Source organism: Chrysochloris asiatica, unplaced genomic scaffold (genome assembly GCF_000296735.1).
Source record: "Chrysochloris asiatica unplaced genomic scaffold, ChrAsi1.0 scaffold00120, whole genome shotgun sequence".
Lineage (NCBI taxonomy): Eukaryota > Metazoa > Chordata > Mammalia > Afrosoricida > Chrysochloridae > Chrysochloris > Chrysochloris asiatica.
The window spans coordinates 4,193,019-4,219,422 of record NW_006408638.1 but is presented as its reverse complement, the minus strand read 5'-3'; the positions used below and the strand labels follow the sequence as shown (position 1 = coordinate 4,219,422).

Here is a 26,404-nt window from a genome sequence, read left to right as displayed (position 1 = left end):
TGTAGAAAACCACTGTAGATATCTATAACATCTTCTTAAATGTACATAGATAAAATATATCTGTCTCTTCCCTATATGTAAAGCTCCCCAATCACTTGACCCTCCTTTAGTTACTATACGTTTACTTTACTAGTTCTTGAATAGATCATCCAATCTAGTTTCCTTGTCTAAATTTCCTTCCCTTCTTCACCCATTATGTACTCCACCCCCGCACTCCCACCACCAACATGCTTTTTCTAGACCTCTTGGGATGCTCTTTATATTCTCTCATGCTTCATCCATCCAAATTCTACACTTCCTTAAAAATCATCTTCTTTAAAAAATGATCTGATATTAAGTTTTATCACACAGTGACTTTCTGCTTAATCTCAGAATTCCAGAGCAGGAATGGAGTTTACTCTCTATCAGTTGAAATTCATACCCAGTTTAGGACTATTTCCCAAAGCATCCTCGGAAGATGAATTCCTATGAAACCTTGTACTGAACTAATATTCTGTGATGGGCTGTAGATACAAAGATGAAAGAATGAGATGCCTGCTATCAAGATGTTTATATTTGAATAAGGGAGGCAAACTGTTGATTTGCAACAACAACAACAACAACAACAAAAAAAAAAAACAGAGAGAAAAAGTGAAGGCACACAAAAACAAGTGCAAGCCAGGGTAGTGACATGGAAGAGCTTTTATTTAATATGAACTTGAGAGAAGGTTAAGGATGAAGTGATATTGCAGCTGAGTGCTGTAGGGGTGGGAGGAGGAGGCAAATCAAAGAAGGCATTCTAAGCCAGTAAGCAGGATAGAATAGTCTTTTTCTTCCAAGGTATCCTAACACTTATGTATCCAGTTGGCAACACACCACGCTAGACTTGTTTGTATACCAATCGGAAATCAACTTTTTGTTCAACAAATATCTAAACATAAGGTATATTCTTTAAGCAGAAGGACTTTGTGTTCTGCTGCTTTTGTAGCCCTCATATTGCCTAATAGGATCTAGCAGAATAAATAGGGGCTGAGTGTTCTGGTTTGTCTTTGTTTTGTTTATTGGGATATGCTGTCTGTTCATTTGTCGATTGAGGTGGCATGCAAACAATTGTGATGCTGGAAGCTATGCCACCAGTATTTTAACTACTGGCTGGGTCACCATGGTAGACAGGTATCAGTGCAGCTTCCAAACTGAAACAGACTAGGAAAACAGGCTTGGTGATCTACTTCTGAAAAGGAGACAATGAAAACCCTACGGATCACAAGAAAGTATTGTCTGATATGATGCTGGAAAATGAACCTCTTAGGTTGAAAGCAGCAATGGACTCAAGCATGCTGGCTGTCATGGCATGAGACTGGGTAACGTTTCATTCCTTTGTACACAGTGTTGTCTTGAGATAGAGCTGACATGACAGCAATCAACACCAGTGGGCCCATTTTAAGACATATATTTTGAGTTACTTTGTTCAGTCATGGTGATGATAGATTTATCCAAGATTCTGAATTCCAACCATTCCCCCTCTTTGCCTCCATCTCCTGAACCTATCCTTCTATCCACTTTTGTAACTAACAGTGTATAATAATAGATGACTGGTCTGTGTTATGAAAGAACCTTTTGTCATGGAATGAAATAGAATTATGTTATATGGAAATAGTGGTTGTGAACTTCCAGCCTGATGCTATATACTTGCTTCTTGGAATAAACCCATTCATGATATTCTTCTTCTTTTTTTTCTTTTTTTTTTTTAACTATTTTATTGTGAATTATGTGATAATTTACATGGGAGAACATTAGTTTTGAATTCATCCTATCATATATCGTTACATTGCCATGGTTACAATCCCCTTTATTTATCATCAGCCAACCAAAGGGTACACCCTGCAAACCTGCCCCCTGGTCGTCAGCACACAGCCCCTCTCCCTATCTGGGTCTAGCGTTCCCAGCCACTCCATCTCTCCACGTCATCTGCCTCCATCTCTGGTGTTGTCACTGTTTCTCTGGGTAGGGTCCCACACTCCACTCTTCTCCCTTGATGGTCCCAGGGGCCTCCACTTTTGGCCTGCAAATTCAACCACTTCCTTCCTTTTGCTACAAAACATCTACCTTTACATTTCCAACCCTCACTGTCAGTCCTGATATTAATTATTCACTACTGTACCACATGTGCGCGATCTACATCTCCTTTCATCAGTCCCGCCCAGACAGATTGGATGCTACTCAGAGGAGATTCTACCTTCCTCTGTACCCTCTGGATCTAGGCTCCCTCTTGAAAGCTTGTAAGCCAGTCACTTCTTGCCTTTGTAGCCCCCCCCCTACCCCCCCCCCCCATTTTGGGTAGCCAGTGTCCAAGTTGCCAATCCCTGTCTACCCTGTGTATTGAGGGGGTGGGAATGATCCTCGCTGTAAAGATTTGTTTCCTCTTTTGAGCTACTGCATCCATAGGTATAGGTCAAGTTCATCAAATTGTATCAGATTTCTCTTTTTTTCCTCTTCTTTCTTCTTCTAGTTAAGCTCTGATCATCCAGCCATTGAAGCCAGGTTAAGTGGGTATCTGGAAGTGTGGGTGTTTTTATACATATGCCCTCCCTTCTTATCAGCTAGATGCTTCCTTCTCCACTCTAGTCCTCTGTGGCTATGTCACTGACTCTGGGCCCAGGAGACTCCAGGTCTTGCCAAACTGCTGGTCAACCAGGTCTCCACCTGGGTTCACAGGAGTCTATTGAATGTGGTTGGACTTAGCTCGCAGCTTCATTGCTATTTTCCCCTTACTTCCCCTTATCGGTGACCAACATGGTCACCAGTCAGAGCATGTGTTTGCTTGTGATTCCCATTGAGTCTTAGTCTTGGAAGGGCATTTGTCCTAAGGGGACCCGACTGCTTCCCTTGATGTCTCCTGGGCCAGCAACTTGCTTGTTCTTGTAGTAGCCAGTTGGACTGCCATTATTGTTTTGTATTTTTCCTGTTGGTCTTTCTTTCAAGAAGTATCTTCTGTTCTTTTAGCCACTCCAGGCTGGTCTGCTTGTCTTTTCCAGTGGAAATTTCCCACCTCAGAAGATTCTGAAAAGGGTTCAGGATTCCACTTATGGTCTTATAAAATGCAGAGGCTCCTTAGGAAGCCTCCTTCACTGGGCACGTTGCAGCCCCATTTTAGGTATTCCAATCAGTTAAAGGCAGAAGACGGACTTACAAGCTTTCTATCGTGATATTTCTGGCTATTCCTTTATCTATTTTATAATGGTATGCCAGGGAAAACAAGATTCAAAAGACAGCCTATCATCTTAACATTATTTCCCCCCTTTTGCCCATTCCAACCATGTCTCAATCCCTGTATCCCACAGCCCTGTTGTTCCAAGGTTGTGCATACATCATTCTTTACCTCTGTCCCACTTAAGCCATGCAAACCTGCCTAATTGTTTTCCCATCTGCCTTGTTCTTACATTTACATATATAATATTCTTGATGTGATAAATTATGATCATTTCGGACTTGATCACTCATCACAAAGGAATTCTTTCCTTATCAATGATGCTTATTAAACCTTTAAGTCTGGAAACAGGATTATGTCTGCTTTATAGCAGTACTTACCATTGTTTCCCCTCAAAATATTTGACTTTAGAATGACAGAGAATGGAGGGAGTATTTGGAGATTGTTTATTTGTGGGTGAAGAGACCTCTGTAGCAGTTTTTCTTTCATGATGGGTGTGACAGAAACAGTTAATTGTCCTCTAATATTTGCTCTCTCTTTTTTCCATATTAAACAACAACACCAAAACATCCTGATTTTTCACTGTGCAAATGACTACCCAGAATAAGTATTCAGTTTTCCATACTCCCTTGCAATTTGTGGCAATGTGATGAGATTCAGAAGAAAAGGATGTGGAAAAAGTGACCTATGCCTCTCTTCCTCTTCTTTTCACCTTCGCTGGCTGGAATGTGGCTGTGATGGAGCCCAGAGATGAGGGCAATTCCCCGTGGGTGAAAGAGCAACAAGATAGAAGGTACTTGGGCCCTTGACTGGAGCCAGCATACAAATTCTGGGTGCTTATGCTACGAACTATTCTGCCAATGAGTACTCAACTGTCCCATTTAAGCTATGGTTATTTTAGGTCTCTATTTTAGCAGCTAACTAATGCAATAGGGTATAGACAAGTTCTGTGGTTCAAACAATGCAAACTGAGTGATATACAAAAGATTAGAAGCATACTTTTAAAGATATTTAATATGATTTTTTTTCATATCAGTACAAAAATTTAAATACAAAATTGATTTGCTATTGACAAGTCTCAAATCGATCATGGAAACTCAATAAAGTTACCAGTCTGTTCACCATTCATAGTATTCCGTAAAATATTTGAGAACAGTCACCCACTACAGATATTTTTCTTCCCTGTGGGATGTCACACTGCATTAATATTCTACATTTAAATAACAAGAATGCCAGTTTAGTCCATTTCACATGGAAAAATTCTAGTTCATTTTGAATTAAATAGGGATTATAACACTATCCCCAAACTTTTTTTTTTTTTTTTTTTGCTATTACACTAATGTGTTAACATGGTGTGCAACACTCAAAAGGGAAACACAGACATATAGATAATTACTTAAAACTCTTTTTTTTTTTTTAAATTAAATGGAGTAATTCATTTAACTCTTAGATTAGCACCATTGTAGAATATACAGTATCTGATATCAATATTGCTCCTCTCCAATGTACAAGTTAGAAGCATAAGCCTGATAACATACACACATGTAGAGGCAACTGAATAACAACCAATAAATAAGTTGGAAGATTTTTTGAAAAGTGAAATTTGGTTTTAACTAAAGAGACAATTTCTCCTTTGTTTGGTGGACATTAAAAACCCAAACATGTACAGATTTGATTTGATTTGATTTGCTTCTCAGCCATCTCAATGTAGCAGTGCTATAGGATAAGCACTAGACTGCTATGCAAGGTTGGCAGTTCAAATTCACGAGCATCTCTGTAGGAGAAAGATGAGGCTGTTTGCTCCTGTAAAGATATATAGTCTCAGAAACCCTATATAGAGTTGCTATGAGTCAGAATCATTTCCACCCCTCCTCCCACCCCATTTGTTTATTAAGCAGAGGGAGCCCAGTGAGTCCATGTTGCTCCCCAAGTCATCATCCCCAAATCAGCATTCTCATTAGCCATTTCAAGACCAATTCAAAGGATATTCAGCCACATAAATACTGTTGACTTTGAAAATGGAGGTGGTAATCATATTTTTGATGGGAAAAAAGTTTGTCATATAATTAACAGTGAATAAGAAATCATGTGGTAATAAACTAATTTCTTTAAGAGAAAAATTGAGACAAAATGGTACTTGAATACCATATTTTTTGTTGTTCTTTTTAAGTGCTGTTGAGTTGGTTCTGACCCATAGTGACCCTATATAGAGTTTCTGAAGGGCGACTGGTGAGCTTGAACCTCCAACATTGTGGTTCAAACTGACTTTGCTGTCCAGCACATTGGTCCACAGCGCCACACCAGGACTCCTGTATACCATATAGGAAGACATATATTGAGCCAAGAGCAGAAAATTCTCTAGATGGTAAAAATTCTTCAGATTTGACATAGACACATTTCCATGTATATTTATACCGTATTTATGTCTGTATTTTCCCATCTAATTTTGAGGGAACAAAATGTAAAGATTCTACCACTGCAGTCCCACATAATCTCCCCTAGAGGCTAATGATGTCATCAGCAAACAAACAGCACACTTGCAATGGTTTCTGTGTGTTTTGAGGCCAGATTAGAATACCTGAAGAATAATTGAAGCAGTTAGTATATTGTAAGTGAAAATCTGGAATAATATTTTTTTCCTTTACAAACATGTCCTGGGCCCAGCTGGCTCCTGATGGGCTGATAAAAAGCAACTTAAAAAGCATGGATGGTCATTATCCTTTGACATTCTAGATACCTCCCTCACAGAGTGTTTCTAAAGAGACAGTTTTTTTGCCTACAATTTTAGTACCTACACCAGGAAACAGTACATCCAATTTTAAATTTTAACAATTATTTTTTTCAGGTAAAATTGTATTTTGCTTTGCAGTTCCTAAATCCTTTCTTCCAAGTAAGGAATGATTTGAATTCTGAAAATTTACTTTGGAAACTCAGCTCATGTGAGTCAACTCATATACTAGAAGGAAGTTCCTTCAAAATTTAAAAGCTACTGAAAATATATTGGTATGTCCTTCATGGTTGAAACCTCACTGTGGTCATTTGTGTGTGTAGACAATTGGGGAGAGATTATCATAAGCATGTAAACATAATTGTTAGCTACTATTAATAATGAAGGGCTCTGGTACGGCATGGTGGAATAAGCACTGGACTGCTAAACTCAAGGTTGGTTGTTCAAACCCACCAGCTGCTCCTCAGAAACCCTATACAGGGTCACTATGAGTCAGAACTGATTCAATGGCACTCATCATAACATTGATAATGAAAGGAGTCCTGATGGTGCAGTGGTTATAGTGCTAAGCTGCTAACTGAAAGGTTGATGGTTCAAACCCACCAGCTGCTCCATGTGAGAAAGATGTGGCAGTCTGCTTCTATAACATTGAAGCTTTGGAAACCATATGGGAGAGGTCTATTCTGTTCTATAATGTTTCTATGAGTTGGCATTGACTCATTGGCAATGGTTTTAGGTTTATTGATGATGAATATTCCACAATTTATTTTTCTAATAAGTCCCAAGTGTTTGTAATAGTTGGATCATAGTAGAAATTATATGAAAAGAAGGGGGGGGGGAAGGATACTGTAGGACAAAAAATAAAAATGAAATTTGAAGAATAGATGAGTTAATCGTTGCTTATGTGTGTGGTCCAGTGCTATTGTTGTTGTTAGTGCTGTTGAGTCGTTTCTGACCCTTAGCAACCCTGTATAGGGTTTCCAAGGAGCAGCTGGTGTCAAATGACTTTGCAGTCCACTGCATTAGCCCACAGTGCTACACCAATACACAGTGGTTGACTGGTTCACTTGTTCTTTTAGGGGCACTGCTATTAGGTGTTGAAATGGCTCTAACTCATGATAACCCATGTGTGCAAAGTAGAACTGCTCCATAAGGTTTTCAAGGCTGTGACTTTTCATAAGCAGATCACAAACCCTGTCTTCTGAGGTGCCTCTGGGTGGGTTTGAACTGCCAGTCTTTCAGCAAGTAGGATAGTGCTTAGCCATTTGTGCCACCCAGGTCTCTAAAGAGACACAGTTTTGAGTAGGACTCCCAGTTTTATTGGCATAGCCTCTGACAAGAGAGAACTATCCATTGGACTACAGCAGAGTCATGATCCTCCCCAGCCCCTCCTGCTGGGAAAGTAACACCCAACTTCTCTCCCGCATGTCAGAGTATCTGTACAAAGTCAGAGGAAATTACAGAAGTAAATATGGTATGTAATGGTTCTCCTTTATGTGTCTTTAAGCCGTACTTATAGATATTTGAAAGTAAACAATATGAGTGAGTGACTTTCGTTAGCTATGATCTTTCATACTGAAATCTTTTGACTGATCTGAATAAGCAGATTACCATGGGAGCGTATAACATACATCAGCTAATATGATTCCAGTGGGTACAACACACATATCACGATTTGATATATAAATCTTATTCCATCATTTTCAATTACAAGCTGCTGTGCAGAGCATTAAACATGCATTTTAGTTTCTACTTGTACACAAAGGTCCAAATTTTCACTTAAATATAACTTTCCAACCTTATAAACTTTCTGAAGCAATTGTTTATGTTTTTCATTTGGATTGTTTTGATGCGTCCTTGTCACTCTTTTTCTTCTATTTAATCTATTTGTCTTCTCTTTTTTTTCCTCTCACATGGGATATAATAAATATCCTGAAAACGAGGAGTGGACGTACTGCCCGGCATAGAGTCCCGCAGCCTGTTCGGACGGCATCTGGAGGAACACCCGGTCTCCCGGCCTGAGTAGCAGCACCGCGCTCCCGGACGCCTGGTCCAGAAAGCCCTTTTTGTACTCGTCATACGTGTACATCATGGGCTCGTTGTTCTTGAACAGAGCAACCCACACATTGCCCCCCTTGCAGTGAACATGGTAGGCAAAGTAGTAGACACCAGGGACCTCACAAGTGAAGATGCCCGTCTGTGGGTTGTAGTTCTGCCTGCCATTATACAGAAGTTTGTCAAACTTCACTGGGGCCCCCACTGGGGGGAAAGGCGCAGTCAGCTCAGCGGTAAATGCAGGCATCTCGTAGGCTGGCCCTCCGTGCTTGCTTTTCTTAGCCCCGTAGGCATGGGGAGTTTTGGCGCCATCAATTCCCAGTCCCATATCTGGCAGATACTCTCCATGGGGTGGTGGTGTAGGGGGCATTGCAGCTGGGGGCCCTGGAGGGCCTGGGGGGCCTGGGGGTCCAGGAAGACCAGGCTGGCCTTGAGGACCAAGGGCACCAGGTTTCCCTGGGGGGCCATGAAGTCCTGCTACTCCAGGTTTCCCTACTCCAGGGAAGCCAGGGGCTCCTGGGAGTCCTGGTTCCCCTTTGGGGCCTGGGATTCCAGGTGGTCCAATGGGGCCACTAGAGCCTACAATCCCTGGGATGCCTGGCGGGCCTTGCAAGCCCTGCTCCCCTGGAATTCCTGGCTGTCCCTTAGGTCCAAGCAGCCCTGGAGCTCCAGGGAGTCCTGGTAAACCTTTATGCCCAGCCTCCCCTTTGGGTCCTATGGGACCTGGCAAACCCCTCATGCCAGGAGGCCCCACTTCACCAAGGAAACCTGGCTTTCCTGGGAAGCCCTGGAGTCCTGGCTCACCCTTGGGACCTGATGGCCCCTGTGGCCCCACAACTCCACCCTCTCCTTTAGGTCCAGGGAAACCAATAGCACCTGGAGGACCCATAGGACCTGGGATTCCAGGGAGGCCTGGTTCTCCTGGGGGCCCTCCCATTCCAGGGGCACCTGCTGGCCCTTTCTCTCCTCGTGGCCCAAGAGCCCCAGGAATACCACCAATACCACGGTCACCTTTGACTCCTGGGAAGCCGGGTTTCCCAATCCCTGGGAGGCCCGGGGGTCCGGGCAGCCCTGGTAGTCCTTGCTCCCCTTTGCCGCCTGGAAACCCTGGTTGTCCAGGGATTCCATCCTGGCCTGGCTTTCCAACTCCAGATATTCCAGGAGGTCCTTGAATCCCGGGAACCCCAACAGGGCCCTGTGGCCCGGGTTCTCCTGGAGGCCCAGGTTTCCCCAGAGGCCCCTGGGGCCCAGGGAAGCCTGTCACTCCTGGTTTGCCCACTCCTGGAAGACCAACAGGACCGGGAGGTCCGTGCATCCCTGGAGGCCCTTTCAGCCCTGGCAAACCTGGCATCCCATAGCCCTTCTCTCCTTTAGGACCCTGAAGGCCTGGAGGTCCTGTTGGTCCTTTGGGTCCTCGCTCGCCCTTGGCGCCTGGTTGCCCTGGCGACCCTGGGACTCCTGGCTTCCCAATGCCAGGAAGTCCATGAGGGCCTGGAGGTCCTTGTGGTCCGGGGATCCCCATGGGCCCAATCTCCCCTTTAGGTCCAATTTCGCCTTTTGCCCCAGGCATTCCCATGGCTCCTGGTTTTCCTGGCATTCCAGGCATACCTGGCTTTCCAATTCCTGGATACCCTTGTGGCCCTGGTTTTCCCTTGATTCCAGGTATTCCATGGCCTGGCAAACCAGGAGGTCCAGGGGGCCCTCTTGGGCCAGGCTCTCCACGGGGACCTTGTTCCCCTCGTAAATTGGCTACTGGTATTTCTGCTGGAAAAGTGAAGAGAAAGGAGAGAGAGACAGAGAAATATTAATACTGGTTAGTCCTCATGCCAATGAAGTAATGAAATTAATGATTTAGTTCTGGTACATTTATCAGGAAGAAAAATTAGGAATATATACTCATTCTTCCAGGATATGTAAAGACAATTAAGGTGATAATTTTTTTTTTTTTTTCATGTATTTGAGGAATTGTTTTGAGAATTGGTAATATGCATCTGTTTTTATCAGTGTTGGCTAAGTAAAAAGCTAAAAAGTAATGGAGCAACATTTTTCCAAGTACACAACTTAGAGAAATTGTTGTAATTACGTGCTATCAAGCTGGTTGTGACTCATAATGACCCTGTATAGAGTTTTTGAGGAGTGGCTGGTGAGTTTGAACTTGCGACCTTGCAATTCCTATAGCGCCACACAGGGATTTTGGGAAATTTAAAGATGTATAAAAAATAAAAATAAAAATTGCTTATAATTCCACTACTCATGAAGAAAAGTTTCACATTTATATGTTCAACCTTATGTATTCTTGATGTACTTGTGTGTGTGTGTTCATGTGTCTTTAAACAATGGTGGAGAAATTCTCTAACTTTTTCTACTTAATGATATGTTGCATTTTTTTATGTCCTTAATTTTTTTTGTAACAATTTTTGGCTAAATAATATTCTTTCATGTGCTTCAATATAGTACAATATGGATGATGAATGTTAGTATCATGTAGTCTCAGGAAATAATGTTGTTGTTCAGTACTGTTGAGTTGGTACCGACAACCCTGTGTAGGGTTTCTGAGGAGAGGCTAGTGGGTTTGAACTGCCAATCTTAAGGTTAGTAGTACAGTGCTTAACCTATAGCACCACACCAGGACTCTTGTTATTTTGTATGTGGTCCTCTAGAGTCAAATAGATTTGCTTAAAAATGCTAATGTGCTGTTGTTGTTGTTGTTGTTGTTAAGTGCCATCATGACCCTGCATAGGGTTTCTGAGGAGTGGCTGGTGGATCTGAATTGTCAGTCTTTTCAAACCAACCTTTCGGTCCAGTGCTTACCCTATGATGTCACACCAGGATTCCTAATGTGGTATAGGATTTCATTAATCTCTAGTATTAATTCTTTTACCTAATAAATTACTTCTCCTTTGCAAATTTGGCTTTTAAACAGGAAAAGTGAGTACGATATTTTAGGACGACAAGAAGTCTGGATAAGAAGAAAGCTGGGTTTAGGAGCAGGGAGTTCTGCTTCTCTTCCTGGCCTTGACATGAGACCTTTATCTTGTACCTCATGTCATTAGCATCTCTTCTTTCCGATCTTACACCCACACTACAAAGGTAGATAACAGACATTAAAGAAGTCGTGCTTTTGTGAATTGTTATTAAAATACAAAGCACATGTTTTTTATAATTATGATCTGCCTTGTAGATAAACACAACTCTGTATGTCCCATGTTTCTGGGGGTAATGGATAGCATAAAGAAATGAAATTTATAGTGCAAAAGTATTATTTTAATCAACAGTTGTTGCTGTTATAAGTGCCATTGAATCAGTTCTGATTCATAATGATCTGTATAGGGTTTCTGAAGAGTGGCTGGTGAACTTTTGAACAACTGACCTTTTGATTAGCAGTCCAGTGCTTATCCTACAGTACTACACTGGTATCTTAATTTCAACCACTTTATTTTTCACTGAGCAGGGAACAAAAAGAACCATAGAACTCATGTTCTTTCCAGTTTACTTGATTTGCTTTCCGGTACTCATCTAAATAGAGTCCTGGTATGATGCTCTGGACATATTGTCAGGAGGGACCAGTCACTGGAGAAGGATATCATGTTTGGTAAGAAGGGGGGTCAGAGAAAAAGAGAAAGACCCCCAACGAGATGGATTGGAAAGTGGCAGCATTGATGGACTAAAGCGTGGCAACAGTAGTGAGGTTTGCCCAGGATTGGGCAGTGTTTCATTCTGCTGTGCATAAGGTTGCTATGGGTCGGTACCTACTTGATGACACCTAACAACAACAATGATGCTGTAGGATAAGCATTGGACTGCTAACCACAAGGATGGTGGTTCAAACCCAGCAGCCACTCTCAGAAACCCTATACAGGGTCTCTATGAATTGGAACCAGCTCAACAGCACTTAACAACACAACCACTTGTTGGACTAAGTACAATCCCAACCCAGTGCTATTGAGTTGATTCTGACTCATAGCAACCCTATAAGACAAGAGCAGAGCTATTCCATAAGTTTTCTAAGACTGTAAATCTTGGTGAGAGTTAGACAGCCTCATCTTGCCTCTTTGGAGCAGCTGGTGGATTTGCTCTACTGTTCTTGCAGTTATCAGCCCAGTGCTTAGCCCATAGCACCACCAGGGTTCATTTGAATAAGTGCAGGAAGTACCAAAAGTCAGCCAAGTCATTCACATAATGAAGGAAAACAAATGACCTAGATAATGCAGCTCTTAAAGAGAAGTAAATCAGAAATGCTTCTTTTATGCGGTTGTGTGTTGTAAAGTCAATTCTGACTCACAGTGACAGAGTAGAACTGCCCCTTAGGAGTTTTCAGGCTATACTATTTATGGGAACACATACCTAGGTCTTTTCTCCTTCAGAGCTCTGGTAGCATAGTGGTTACGAATCAGGCTGTTAACCTCAAGGTCAGCAGTTCGAAACTACCAGGTGTTCCACAGGAGAAAGATGAGGCTGTCTGCACCCGTAAGGATTTGCAGCCTCGGAAACCCTGTGCAGGGTCATTATGAGTTGGAACCGACTCCATGGTACTTAATAACAATAATGATATCTAGGTCTTTTCTCCTGCAGAGCCTCTGGGAGGGCTTAAACCACCGACTTTTAGTTAGCAACTGAGCCCTTAGCTATTGTCCCACCAGGGCTTTTCATTTAATGCTAATAGATGTCTTATTTTGGCATGCTATTTCTAAGCATCAAAATGCATTGTTACTATATCAGGGGAGCATCTGGGGAAGTTACCACTTGCCTGACTCAGGTCATGGTCTTTTTTATTGCCTCACATACCTGGAAAAGCTGGATAGTGAATAAGAAGACCAGAGAAAAATTGATGCCTTTGGATTATGGTGTTGGCTAAGAATATTGAATATACTGAGGACTTCCAGAAGAATGAATAAATCTGTGTTAGAAGAAGTACAGCCAGACCACTTAGAAGCCAGGATGGCAAGAGTTTGTCTCTCCTACTTTGGACATGTTATCAGAAGAAAGACATTATGTTTAGTAAAGTAGAGGATCAGTGAAAAAGGGAATGATCTTTAAAAAGGTGGGCTGAGAGCTAAATGGGATAGAGGTAATAAATGATGTAGGCACAGCCTTGGAACAACAGGGCTCTGGGATACAGAGACTGGGACATGGTTGGAATGGGGAAAGGGGGGGAATAATGTTGAGATGCTTGGCTGACTCTTGAACCTTGGTTTTCCATGTATTATATTATAAAACAGTCACGGGAGAGTAGAGGGAGGAATAACCAGAAATACCACCATAGAAAGACTGTAAGTCAGTCTTCTGCCTGGAACTGACTGGCATACCTAAAAAGGGGTTACAATATGTCCAGTATAGGGATGAGCGACTTGAACACTGGGTACCCAAAATGGGGGGAGGGATACTAGGGTAAGAAGTGACTGGCTTACAAGCTTTCAAGAGGGATCCTGGATCGACAGGGTGGGGAGTAGGGTGGAGTCTCAAGTGAGTAATATCCAACCTGTCTAGGAAGGGCTGATGAAAAGAAATGCTGATGGGTCTCTTGTGACGCAGGGGTGAATACTTGTTATCAGGATGGATTGTGAGGACTGGAAAGGTAAAGGTGGATATTTTATAGCAAGGAGGAATGTGATTAACCTTTCAGTCTAGGAGCGAAGGCCCCTGGGACCATCACTGGAGAAGAACAGAAATCGGGACCCCATCCAGAGAAGCAGCGAGGCCTGAGATGGAGACAGAGAGGATGACATGAAGAGATGGAGTGGCTAAGGATTTGAGATCCAGGGAGGGAAGGGAGCTGTGTGCTGAGGACCGTGGGGAGAGAGGGGGGGCCTGTGGGGTATAACCTTTGGTTGGGCGATGATGCATGGACGGGATGGTAACTATGGCAATGAAATGATGTATGATAGAATGAGTGTAAAGCTAATGTTTCCCCATGTAAACTATCACACAATAAAAGGGGGGGGGGGAAGGGACAGATGTACTCCCCCTCTTTGGGAAAACCTTCCAGAAAAAAAGAAAAAAAAAGTGGGCTGACACAGTGGCTTCAACAATGGGTTCAAACAGCAATGGCTGCAAGAATGGTGCAGGACTGGGCAGTGCTTTACATAGGGTTGCTATGAGTTGGAACCAACTTGATGGCACCTAACAATAACAAGGCTTCATTTTTCTTGGCTCCACAATCAATACTCATGAAAGCAGCAGTCAAGAAATCAAACAATGGATTGCATTAGGAAAATCTGCTGTAAAAGACCTCTTTAAAGTGTTTAAGAGCAAAGATATCATGTTATTTTTAATCACCTATATGCATGTGAAAAGGAGCTCTGATAGTGTAGTGGTTACAAATCTTAAGGGCTATGAACCTTAACGTCAGTGGTTCGAAACTACCAGCCACTCCGCGGGAGAAAGATGAGGCTTTCTACTCCTGTAAGGAGCTCTGGTAGCGTAGTGGTTATGAATTGGGCTGTGAACCTTAAGGTCAGCAGTTTGAAACTACCAGCTGTTCCGCAGGAGAAAGATGAGGCTTTCTGCTCCTGTAAAGATTTACAGTCTCGGAAACCCTGTACAGGGTCTCTATGAGTCGGAACTGACTCCACGGCACACAACAACATATGCATGTGAAAGGTGGATAATGAATAAAGAAGACCACAGAAGATGCATTTGAGTTATACTGTTGGAGAAGAATATTAAAAGTACCACGGACTGCCAGAAGAACAAACAAATCTGTGTTGGAAGAAGTACAGCCAGAATGCTCCTTAGAAGCCAGGATGGTGAGACTTTGTCTCTCATATTTCAGACACATTATCAGGAGGGACTAGTCTGTGGATTTGCACAGTGGCAGATGCAATGGGCTCAAGCATAACAATAATTGTGAGGATGGTGCAGGACTGGGCAGCATTTTTGTTGTGCATAGGGTCATAACTCACTCAATGGCATCTAACAACAACAACAGCAGCAGCATCTGGGGGAAGGAACACATTGTATGCAGCACAATTCCTCAGTATTTAACATAGCCTCTGGAATGTTTTCTGTTGTAACTAAGGGTTTGCTGAAACACAGCTGTTCAGCAGCCAGCTGTTGAAGGACCTATGGTGCTTTAGCATTATTCAGCACTTTTACTGACCCTATGTCATTGAGTCTCTCAACAACCTTATTTTATGGATGAAGAAGGTAGGCTCAGAGAAGTTAAATGACTAGGTCTTTTTCATTTCTGGCATCTAGGACTTTTATTGCTTAATCCAGTGGTTCTCCAGAAGTAGAGTTTTCTGCTAGTACAGGGACTAATGGAAATGGCCTCTATTTCCTCAAAGAGAAATGCTATTCTGATGTAGCTGTTTGCCTACAAATGTTAGGTTTCCTAGAATTCCGGATATGCCACATGCATTTTTCTCTCCAAACACAGCAGGTCTTTACAACATCATTCTCTTAGTTCAAAAGACTGAATTGTTACCTTTTTTTTAGCTTAATTTTTTCCCTGCTTTCTCCCTCAGAATCAGACCCAGAGCCTGGCCCCCAAATAGATGTTCATTAAATAACTGCTGAATGTTTGAACAAATAAGTAATAAGGAAAAAATTCATTTGTAATTAGAATATTTTGTTTCATTTGATACTAGTTGAAATAACAAGGCAAATTCTTAACATAATAATTTCATTTGTATCTTTCTTTAGGATGAGACTAGGGCAGTGATTGTTCAGTGGTAGAATTCTCATTTCATGTGGGAGACTGGGGTTCAGTTCTTGATCAGTCTACCATGTACAGCCACCCCATAGCCAGTGGAGACATGTGTGTTGCTATGACACTAAACAGGTTTTAGTACTATAGTCTTTCCCACTGTGCTTGGGGCCCCTATGGGACCAACTCTAAGGTAGCTAACAAGCAGCAAGGCATTTAATTTAAATATGTCAGTAACAAGTGTGAAAGTAAAAATTCCTAATATTTAGCTTCTTCCCCTGGATCCCATAACTTAGGATTTTAAAAACTGCTATTTTAAACAATACAGGAATATGATTGTTCACTAATGTTACCTTTGCCTTTCTTGGGTGCCATTTCCTTGCCCATTCTTGGCCCCTGTGGAATTTCCTTCATATATTGGGGTAGGTGTGGATACTCTTTGCCGTACTGCATGTGGGGCAGCTCCTTGCCCATGGCAAGGCTATCTTTCCCCAGCGGCATGTGAGGCACTTGCTGGCCCAGGGGCTGGTACTGCGGAATTTGTGGTGGCATCTGGGGAGGAATTTGAGGTGGCAGCGGCTTGATCCCATAGTAGGCACCAGCCTGAATGAGCCGGATGCAGCCTAGGGCAATGGTGAGCAGCACTCCCAGCAACTGCAGAGGGACGGTTGGCCAAGCCATCACCTGTGGAAGGAAAGAATGTACCAACATGGTGAGAACCTGGAGGTCAAGTGGTAGGAGTTCATTTAGAGACAGGAGGAAAAAAAGGAAACAGCTGTTTTCATAAGAGCTTCATAAATGGTAGCAAATGAAAAGCAAAATGCTACTTTTCAAAAGGAAACAAAAAGAAAACCCATTCAAACAAACACACCAGAAAAAGGTGTAGGATCTGACAATTGGTGGAAATATAGACCATAGGAGACACTGCTAGTTGCTCTGAATATCAATTCTGTTTGTCTTCCATAGTATTGAAATCTCTGTTTTTTAGTTGGCAACAGAGTAGCTTCAGGATAAACATGATATTTTTTTCCACATGTTCATGTGACAAAGTTTGGATCAACTTGATATCACTATTATGTGTGCAATTCCCAAGAAGGATACTAAAAGGGAGTCCTCCTTTTCCTTGTTTCCTCTTTCCTTTGGCTGGAATATGGAGATTTTATCTGGAAATGAACCAGACATCTTGGCTTATGAGGTGAGAGCTGAGCATGGAGAATTGCAGAGCAAAAGCTAGAAGTAGCCTTGGCCCTGGTTGAAGATGAAGACTCCGTATCAACCTTTAACTTTGAACTTTACTGTCTCAAGAGAGAAATAAAAGTCTATCTTCTCTAAGTCGTTATTATTTTGGATGTTTGGTCATTTACATCAAATTTAATCCTTATGGATAGGGTAGATCCTGTTAAAAGAAGACATACATCAACACATATGGTAAGTTAGGCTCTTGTTAGTAATTCTATTCTAAATGGACAGTTAATTTATTTGTTTTAGCTCAGATTCAGAGATTTTTCATCTGTCAGATGCTTTGGCTGCTTCCTGGTGGTCACAAATAAATGTGAAGGTAAAAGAACAAATAACAAAAACTGCAGACGACTTCTGAATTGAAAAAGAGGTGCTTTATGTGACAGTTCCAAAATGTCATTTAAAAAATCACTATCATAATTATAGTACGTAAAAAGATACCACTATTCTTTTATTTAAATATAATGAAGTCTCCTGAACCCTATCTAGAACCTTCTGAGGTGGGACATTCCCACTAGAAAGGACAAGCAGACCAGCCTGGAACAGCTAGAGCGACAGAAGATATATCTTCAAAGAAAATCCAAACAAAAATGGCAGTATGACTGGCCACAACAAGAATAAGCAAACTGTATGCTGGGAAGCCATCAATGCAAGCAATCAAGTTCCCTCAGGACAAACTCCCTCTCTAAGACTGAAACTCAAAGGGAATACATGAGCAGGGATGTAAGCTTGCTGATGACCACATTGGTCTACTGGTGAGTGGAAGAGGAAGAAAGGCAGCAATGAAGAAATGGGTTGAGTTCAACCACAGTCCATTGACCTGGAGATGAGAGAGAGAAGAGGAAGGAATGGTTGGTCCAGTGTGATGAGACCTGGGGACACTTGAGCCCATGGACAAGGACATAGCCACAAACAGCTAGAGCTAAGAGAGAAGCATCCAGCTGATATGAAGTGAGGAGAGACACACAAGAACTCCCAAACTTGCAGACAGTACCCATTTGATCTAGCCTCGATGGCTCGATGATCAGAACTCAATTAGAGGAAGATAAAAAACAAAACAAAATAAAAATTTTGATAAAGGAAACAAGGATAAATAGCTATAATTTTATGAACTTGACCTATACTCATGGATGTAGTAGCTCTAAAGACGAACAGAGAGGGAAGGAGTCTTCACATCAAGTATCAGTGCTATCCCCTCTGTACACAGGGTAGATAGGGATGGGCAACTTAGACATTGGCTCCCAAAAATGATACTGAAGAAGGAAGTCCAAGGTGCATTGAAAGAATTGGCAAAGACCAAGGCACCAGGAATTGATGGAATAAAAATTGAAATCTTTCAAGAAAGTGAGGCAGCACAGAAGGCACTCACTCATCTATGCCAAGAAATTTGGAAGACAACTATCTGGCCGATTGATTGGAAGAGGTCCGTATTTGTGCCCATTCCACAGAGAGGTGATCCAATGGAATGCAGAAATCATTGGACAATCTCTTTGATATCCCATGGGAGTAAAGTAAAGAGGCAATTTAGTTTAAGAGTGTGTGAGGGAAGATAGAGTCCCCACTGAAGAGTTTTCATCTTGTCTGGATGGGTCTGGTAAAAAGACATGGGGATATGATTCTTACGATTCAATAGTGAGTAATTGTTATCATGACTAATTGCAGTTGTTACCTTGTAAAGGTAGAAGTTTTGTAACAAAAACGGGGAGTAGTTAACCTTATGATCCAGAAACAAGGATCCTAGGACCAGCAAGGGAGAAGAGAACAAGCAGAATGTGTCCTCCATGTACCATCAGTTAAGAGTATTTCTCTCTTTTTTTTTAAAAAAAACATTCAGGCATATATAATAACTTACACCACTAAAGGAAACATTCTGCAAGTCTGCCTCCTGGCCACCAGCTCTCAAGTCCCTGCCTTTCCATGAGTCTGGAGTCCTCAGCTGCTCCCTCTCTCCAAGACCCCATCTCTGCCTCCATCTCTGCTGTCACTGCTTCTCTGGTTAGGATCCCACATTCCGCTCATGCTCTTCTCCCTTGATGGTCCTAGTGTCCTCTGTTCCTGGAATGTAAGAATAGCTATTCCCCACTTTTTATTACGAAACTTCTACCTTTACAGTTGTGACAATCACAATTAGTCACGAAAACAATTACTCACTATTGAATCATAAGAATCCTATCCCCATCTCCTTTCTCCTGACCCATCTAGACAAGATGAAAACTATTCAGTGGGGATTCTACCTTCCCCCACACACTCTGAAACTAAACTCCCTCTTGAAACCTGGTAAACCCGTCACTTCATGCCGTTATTGCCCCCCCCTCCCCATTTTAGATAGTCAATGTCTAAGTTGCCTGTCCCTACAACCCTGTGTACTGAGGGGATCCTTGATGTGAAGACTTCTTCCCTCTAGGATGGTATTTTGAGCTACTAAATCTGTAAGTATAGGTCAAGATCATCAAATTGTAGCAACTTACACTTGGTTCCTTTATCAAATTTCTTTATCTTCCCCTAGTCGAGCTCTGGTCATCAAGTCATTGAAGCTAGGTCAAATGAGTACTATCTGTAAGTTTGGATATTCCTTGTTAACAGTACCTTTTTGCAGTTAATAGAGTAAATATGAATGGGGCTAATCTGCTTATGGAGCCCTGGTGTGTCACCATAGGATAAGCATTCAACCTCAACTCAGAGACGTTATAAATTGAACCGACTTGACAGCACTTAACAACAGCAACCATCTATTTACTGTGGAGCTGTAGGATAAGCACTAGACCTGCAAAGTTCATTTGAAATGCAAAGTTGGCCATTCTTCAGAAACCCTTATACAGGGTCACTGAGAGTTGAACTGACTTGTCGGCACTTAACAACAGTCTGTTAGGAGGCCTTGTTGTTCATGGTTAATCTCTTAGCTGCTAACTAAAAGGTGGCAGTTTGAAGTCACTCCATTGGAGGAAGCTGTGGCAGTCGGCAGTCTTCCAAAGATGGGGCACTATGAGATGGAAAGGACTCAGTGCAAAGTTCTTTTGTTTTTAATCAGTTTCTAAAACACTGCTAGGGAAAACATCTGAAAATGTTCTAGGCTTAACATCTTAGGTAATTGTAGTGTTAGCAAATGCACCCAAGAGGACAAGTTTATCCCACATGCTATGATACTAACACTGGGAATGCATGGGCTATGCTCACATAATGGGACTTAATGAAAAGCAGAATTTTAATGGAGTGTTATGAGAATCCTCAAGGAGCTCTGGTAGCGTAGTGGTTACGAATTGGGCTGCAAACCTTAAGGTCAGAAGTTCGAAACTACAAGCTGTTCCACGGAGAAAGATAAGGCTTTCTGCTCCCATAAAGATTTACAGCCTTGGAAACCCTGTACAAGGTCACTATGAGTCGGAACTGATGACTCCACGGCACATAACCACCAACTACCATGATAATGCTCATTGCTCAGAGAGAGAAGTGGCAAGTACCTCACAATGTTTAATATGTCTTCTGGAAATTTTTGACAAAATTCTGTGCAAAATAATTTAGTTTCCATTATCATGAGAGGTTTCGTTGTTTGTTTGTTTTTTGCTTCTGCCTTACTTAATTCTGAACTATGTTTTCTCATTTTTCAGAAAATGTGCTTTGACTTTGTGACATTCTATTCAAGAATATTGCCAAGAGTGTGAGCAGGTTGCAGAAAGATTGATTAATAAAAAGCACCTGAGAAAATATTTAATATAAATTTCTACCACAAAATTCACTGCTTTGCAATTCTTTAAAATATTCATTTTCTCCCCTTTGAGAAAAAAACACATAAGCATTTGCCAGCAAAAATGATTGATAAAACTTGCTCTGCTTTATAAATCAGAATAGTTCAGGAACTCTTTATTTTAAGGGTAATATTATTTATAACCTATGTAATGGTAAGATGGAAGATGATGGAAAGCTGCTATTTTCTGTCCTTCTAAAAGTGATGAATTCTTCTGAACCATTTGGAAAGACCCACCAAATTACCACCGTGGAGTCGTTGGTTCCAACTCATAGTGACCCTGTACTGGTTTATACTCATTAAGATTTAAATTAATTTTAGAGATGGAAAAGGACCATCTATCATAAGCATTCACACAACAATAATTTATTGACTTCTTACTGGAAACAATACCTAGGCCCAGGGGTTAAAAACATGCATATAATATGGTCAATAGATTTGGTCTCAAACAGTTTGCACTTTTTTCATAGGAGTATCAGATGTGTAAACTACTAATGAGTAGCAAAGATAAAAGTAAAATTTCCTACTTTTGATCTCTAGTTCTACAATCCCTTCCCTTCAAAGCAATGACTTCCCTTCTTTTTTCTCCATATTTTCCCAGAGAAGGTCTAGGAATATACAGACATATTATAATATAAACTGCTTTTAAAAAACAAATTACAGTATGCTATACACAGTTCTTTTCCTTTATTTCACTCAGAATTCCAGAATTTCTGATCTAATTTCTCATCTGAGGCATGTGTTTTGGAAAAAAAAATCCCTTTAATTTAATTTGTAAAAGGAATAAAGAAAAGAAGAAATCTCTAATTGTCTCTGAAATTCCGTCTAAGTCTCATATCGCATGTTTCTAAGGTAGTCACTGTTGTTGTTGTTGTTAAGTGTCATCAAGTTGGTTCTGACTCATAGGGCTTTTAATAGGGTTTCCAAGGAGCAGCTGGTGGGTTTGAACTACCGACCTTGTGGTTCAAACAGAGCTGGTAGTGTTAATTCACACCAAAAATATGTGCTGATACATGGTCATGTATAAACGGGGACTTAATTCCACCTTCAGGGATGAATGAATTTAATTATTGAACCCTAAACATGTGGTGATGTCTTTAATAGTAAGCTAGTATGGTTGACCCTTCAACCTTCCATCACTTCACTGGATGTACTGGATTATACTTAATAATCTCTAAATCAGGACAAGCTAATTAAATACTGGAAAACTGGAAGAAGGCAAAATGCCTGGAAGAAGACCAGTTGAATACCAAAAGCCCAGTGGAATCTTGCCTTATTGCAATTTTTTCCTCTAGTAGGCTTGGCCTTTGTTTCCACAAAACCACCTTCATAGTCTGCCATCTGCGATTTATCTGGCACTTTGCTTAAATAAATTTTGTTCAGTTTTAACTTTAATATTTATGTATGGGCACTGGTTAGAATTTACTGCTTGACTTATCCCTGTTAATTTCTCTCCTGTACCTGAGGATATTTCTGGTGGTCACAGTGGTGTAGTGGTTCTGCCCAAATCACTCAAAAGAATATCAGATTTGTGGAACACCATACAAACATCTGGTGAGGGGACGAAAGACCTTTGGAATCCCTGCTGGGAAGAAATGGTGGTAATGGGTTTTGTCAAGATACAGAATACAACAAAGTTGTGGGTTCTCTTTAATGCTTTATTAGATTTGTTTGGCAATTGATGTGTGTGCATGTGTCTACATGTATGAATATATGTGAACATGGACCTATCTAAAGTGCGTGGTCACTGAGTCATTGGAAGCCCCACTGGATTAGTGATGGTTGTCATGTAATATATAAAGCATCATAGAAAAAGCAAAAAATAAATCTGGATTTGAGTTTTGGCTCTGTAGTTCTCCATATCTGTGACCTTAGATAGGTACCTTACCTTCACTAAGTCTCAGTTTTCTCATCTATAAAAAAGTAGTTCTAATCTTTACTTAAGGAGCTCTAGTAGCATAGTGGTTACGAATCGAGCTGCGAACCTTGAGGTCAGCAGTTCGAAACTACCAGCTGTTACGTGGGAGAAAGATGAGGCTTTCTGCTCCCGTAAAGATTCACATGTTCGAACAGAGCATGGGAACGCTGAATGTTTTAAAATTGGGAAAGGTGTGCGACAGGGTTGTGTTCTTTCACCATTCTTGTTCAATATGTATGCTGAGCAAATAATACGAGAAGCTGGGTTCTATGAAGGAAAATGTGGCATCAGGATTGGAGGAAGACTTATTAACAACCTGAGATATGCGGATGATACAACCTTGCTTGCTGAAAGTGAAGAGGACTTAAAATATTTACTGATGAAGATCAAAGAGCACAGCCTTATGTATGGATTACAACTCAATGTAAACAAAACAAAAATCCTCACCACTGGACCAATAAACAGCATTCTTCTCAATGGAGAAGAGATTGAGGTTGTCAAGGACTTCATTCTTCTTGGATCAACTATCAACACTCGCGGAAGCAGCAGTCAAGAGATCAGACAACGTATTGCATTGGGCAAATCTGCTGCACAGGAACTTTTTAAAGTATTGAAGAGCCAAGATGTCAGCTTGAGGACTAAGATGCACCTGACCCAAGCCATGGTATTTTCAATAACCTCATATGGATGCGAAAGCTGGACAGTGAATAAGGAAGATCGTAGAAGAATTGATGCCTTTAAGTTGTGGTGTTGGAGGAGAATACTGAAAGTGCCATGGACTGCCAAAAGAACCAATAGATCTGTTTTGGAAGAAGTACAACCAGAGTGCTCCTTGGAGACCAAGATGGCTAGGCTTCGTCTCTCATACTTTGGACACATTGTCGGGAGAGAACAGTCGCTGGACAAGGATGTCCTGCTGGGTAAGGTGGAGGGTCAGAGAAAAAGAGGAAGACCCACAACGAGATGGATCAGCCAGGTGACATCATTGATGGCGTCAAGTGTGGCGGCGGTAGTGAGGTTGGCCCAGGATCGGATATTGTTTTGTTCTGCTGTGTATGGGGTCGCTATGAGTCGGTTCCGACTCGATGGCACCTGACAACAACAACAACAAAGATTCACAGCCTCGGAAGCCCTGTCCAGGGTTGCTATGGGTTGGAACCGACTGGACGGCACTTAACAACAACAAATCTTTACTTATCTGGCAGAACTGTTTGTAGCCATGGGGGTGGGGTGGGGGTGGGGGTGGGGATACAAACGAAAGCATGAATTCTTTACAGGTTGAAAAATACTACTAAAATTTAAGTTATTGGTAATGGAGTTTGACCAAAATGATAAAAATAAAACCACCTAAAATGTGAAAGTAAATATGAAGTTAACTGCAATAATGGTAAACCTGACATGAAGCTAACAATAAAGGTCATTAAAATGTACTTGTAAAAATTGGGAAAAAGAACAGCTGAACCAAGGCAGTCATTCAGCCTGGGGTGTCAGAGTTACCAATGCCAATCGTTTTGAACAGTCCTAATGGTTTCCTATTTGGGGGCAAAGGTGTACAGAGTTTCAGTTTCTTCATGTGACCTCTATTGTATATAAAAAAAGTAATGTGACCGATATTATTTTTTATGCTCCTTAGCATTCTATTTTAGCATCTATTCTCATGAGAATATGGCCAGCTGTCTAAAAAGAATGTTTAAGTATTTAAACCTCCAATCCTTTCAAATATGGCCTAAATCCAAATTTCCCTATTACATAAAGTTAACACCGACTGTCTCGGTGTGTATGTGTGTTCAAGTGTGTGGAGTGCACAAGTATCTCTTATCTGCTCCTGGATTGCTCCTCCTCTGTGCCCTTTATTTGTCCCCTGCACACGATTTGTAGTTTCTTAAGAGCCTCAGATTTACTACCCCCTGATGCAATCATACTATAGGCAGAATCAGACTACAATATTCACCAGCATTGCCTTCCTAGCCTTCCCACGCCTCTCAAAGAAAATTTTCTCCTGATTGCATTTCACTCATTGTTGTTAAGTGCTATCAAGTAGATTCCAACTCATTGCCATCCTGTGTAGTTTGAAAGGCAGACCTTTCGCTTCAAGCTCTCCTGAGATCCAGTGCTTATCCTACAGCATTACTCATTAGATGTATTTATTAAACACTTACTAATAGTTAGGAACTGTTTTTTGGGTACTGGAATTACAGTGGTCAATAAGAGACATGAGATACCTGATCGTATTTAATTCATATTCAAGTGAGAGGAGAAAGACAATAAACAAGTTAAAATAAATGTTGTAATTTCAGATTTGAATGCTATGGAGAAAGTAAACCAGAGCAAGAGGCTAGAGATTGACTTGGAACTGTCTGAGAAGGCTGGTAGGAAAGGAGATCTCCGAAGAAGTGAATTTTATACAGACAAGAAAAGGTTGAGAGGAAATCACCCATGCATCTGGGGCCATACAAATTTACCCAGGGGGAATATACTATTTGATGCACATTTTATATGGTGTAAGACTACTTGCACTAGAGAATCAGGACTGAAACTGCTTTTTCTGTTTACTCAGGAGGGAGGTTGTTGGTAAAACCCTTTGGCTAGTAATGGAGATGTGTCCTGTCCTGTTAGATTGTCATCTCCTCATTGACACATAATTCTAATCATCTCCAGTGAGACAGTTACCAAGAGTGGTAACCCAACTCAAGAATGTTGGTAACTAAGTGGAACAAAACAAAAGGGTTTACTGTATTTAGTTGAGGAGTGACATTCTTATTTAAGTTATTCTAATGTCACCCTCTTAAGACACAATGTGTGTTTTAGTTCTTAATTACTACAATAGTAGTTGTAAATGCTTTCATTAATATAAAATTCTGTTTTAGAGGGATGTTCTTCATCTATGTCTACTGGGGTATTACTGCTATTATATTTTTAAAATATCTTTCCAGATTTCAATTCTATCATTCCTCCAGGCTGCTATCAGTGCCTACCTTTTCAATGAGCCTTTCTCACTTTCTCAGCCTTCATTGCTCTTCTAGTCCTATTAAAAGTTTAAAAGTCCTCTTATGTGTTTAAACACACTCAACTTAATGTAATTTTAAACAAGCTTATGTTTTTATTTTAAGCTTTGACATGATTATGAAGTCTCTGAGGAAACGGAAATGTGTGATGTGGATCTTGACTTTCTCAGTAGTTGGATCTTCACAATAAAAACTTGAAGTGTTTATAGGGGCTTTTGAAAATACCTAGTTCAGCATCAGTCCCCATTTAGAAATTTCACAGAAAGCCGTCATAATTTCTTCCTGCATGCAGATTGATGTGTACGTTCATAAGGCAACTAACTCACTACCTTGTTGTGCAACTTGTGCTGCTATTTGGTTCATATATGATAGTATATATGTATCTTACTTTAGGATAGGGAAGTTAAGAAAATATATCCTAAAATTGGAGGGTGGAGAGAAGCTGACTACCATTTAGTGGGATGCTGTTCTTTGAAACTTATTTTTAGGATAGAAATGGAATCTTCTGGGCCTGGCTGCACTGGCACCTGAGTTTTGAAGGAAGATGAAAGCAACTCTAGATAATAAAGGAGAATATCGGCCTTATGGGGACCTTGTTGTTGGTAAGTACCATTGAGTTGGCTTCGACTCACAGTGACCCTGTATGGGGTTTCAGAGGAGAAGCTGCTGAGTTTGAACTGCTGATCTTGTCGTTGGCAGTCCAGTGCTGATCCTACAGTGCCACATTTGGAGGAGGTTAAATGTGAGTAGAGTTGATAGCTGCTCTGGGTGGGGAAGGGGATATGGGGGGTGGTGATGTATAAGGAACTCTCCAGTGGAGTAGTCAAAGAAGGAAAGCTTATCTACCCTAAATTGAAATCTTCAGAAAGATGACTTCTTTTG

At 41.2% G+C, this 26,404-nt stretch overlaps 1 protein-coding gene across 2 annotated transcripts; it reads right to left on the bottom strand.

Moving 5' to 3' along the window:
- Positions 1 to 7,239: 7,239 nt before the first annotated feature.
- Positions 7,240 to 16,302, bottom strand: COL8A1 (collagen, type VIII, alpha 1). Of its 2 annotated transcripts, none has more exons than XM_006868607.1 (2): positions 15,972 to 16,302; positions 7,240 to 9,731 (listed from the first exon to the last, which is right to left on the bottom strand). In XM_006868607.1, exons 1-2 carry the CDS (start codon positions 16,297 to 16,299, stop codon positions 7,825 to 7,827), a joined length of 2,235 nt encoding a protein of 744 aa, XP_006868669.1. In that variant the 5' UTR covers positions 16,300 to 16,302; the 3' UTR covers positions 7,240 to 7,824. The 2 variants fall into 2 exon arrangements, with proteins under 2 accessions (XP_006868669.1, XP_006868668.1); XM_006868606.1 differs by having other exon boundaries at positions 7,674 to 9,734.
- Between the last annotated feature and the right edge of the window lie 10,102 nt (positions 16,303 to 26,404).

Bases quoted from the DNA above. Each gene is read 5' to 3' on its own strand.
- COL8A1 (XM_006868606.1), bottom strand. From the start codon at position 16,299: ATGGCTTGGCCAACCGTCCCTCTGCAGTTGCTGGGAGTGCTGCTCACC. The intron at 9,735-15,971 runs GTAACATTAGTG...TCACTTTTCCAG, and splicing joins GGCACCCAAGAAAGGCAAAG to CAGAAATACCAGTAGCCAAT.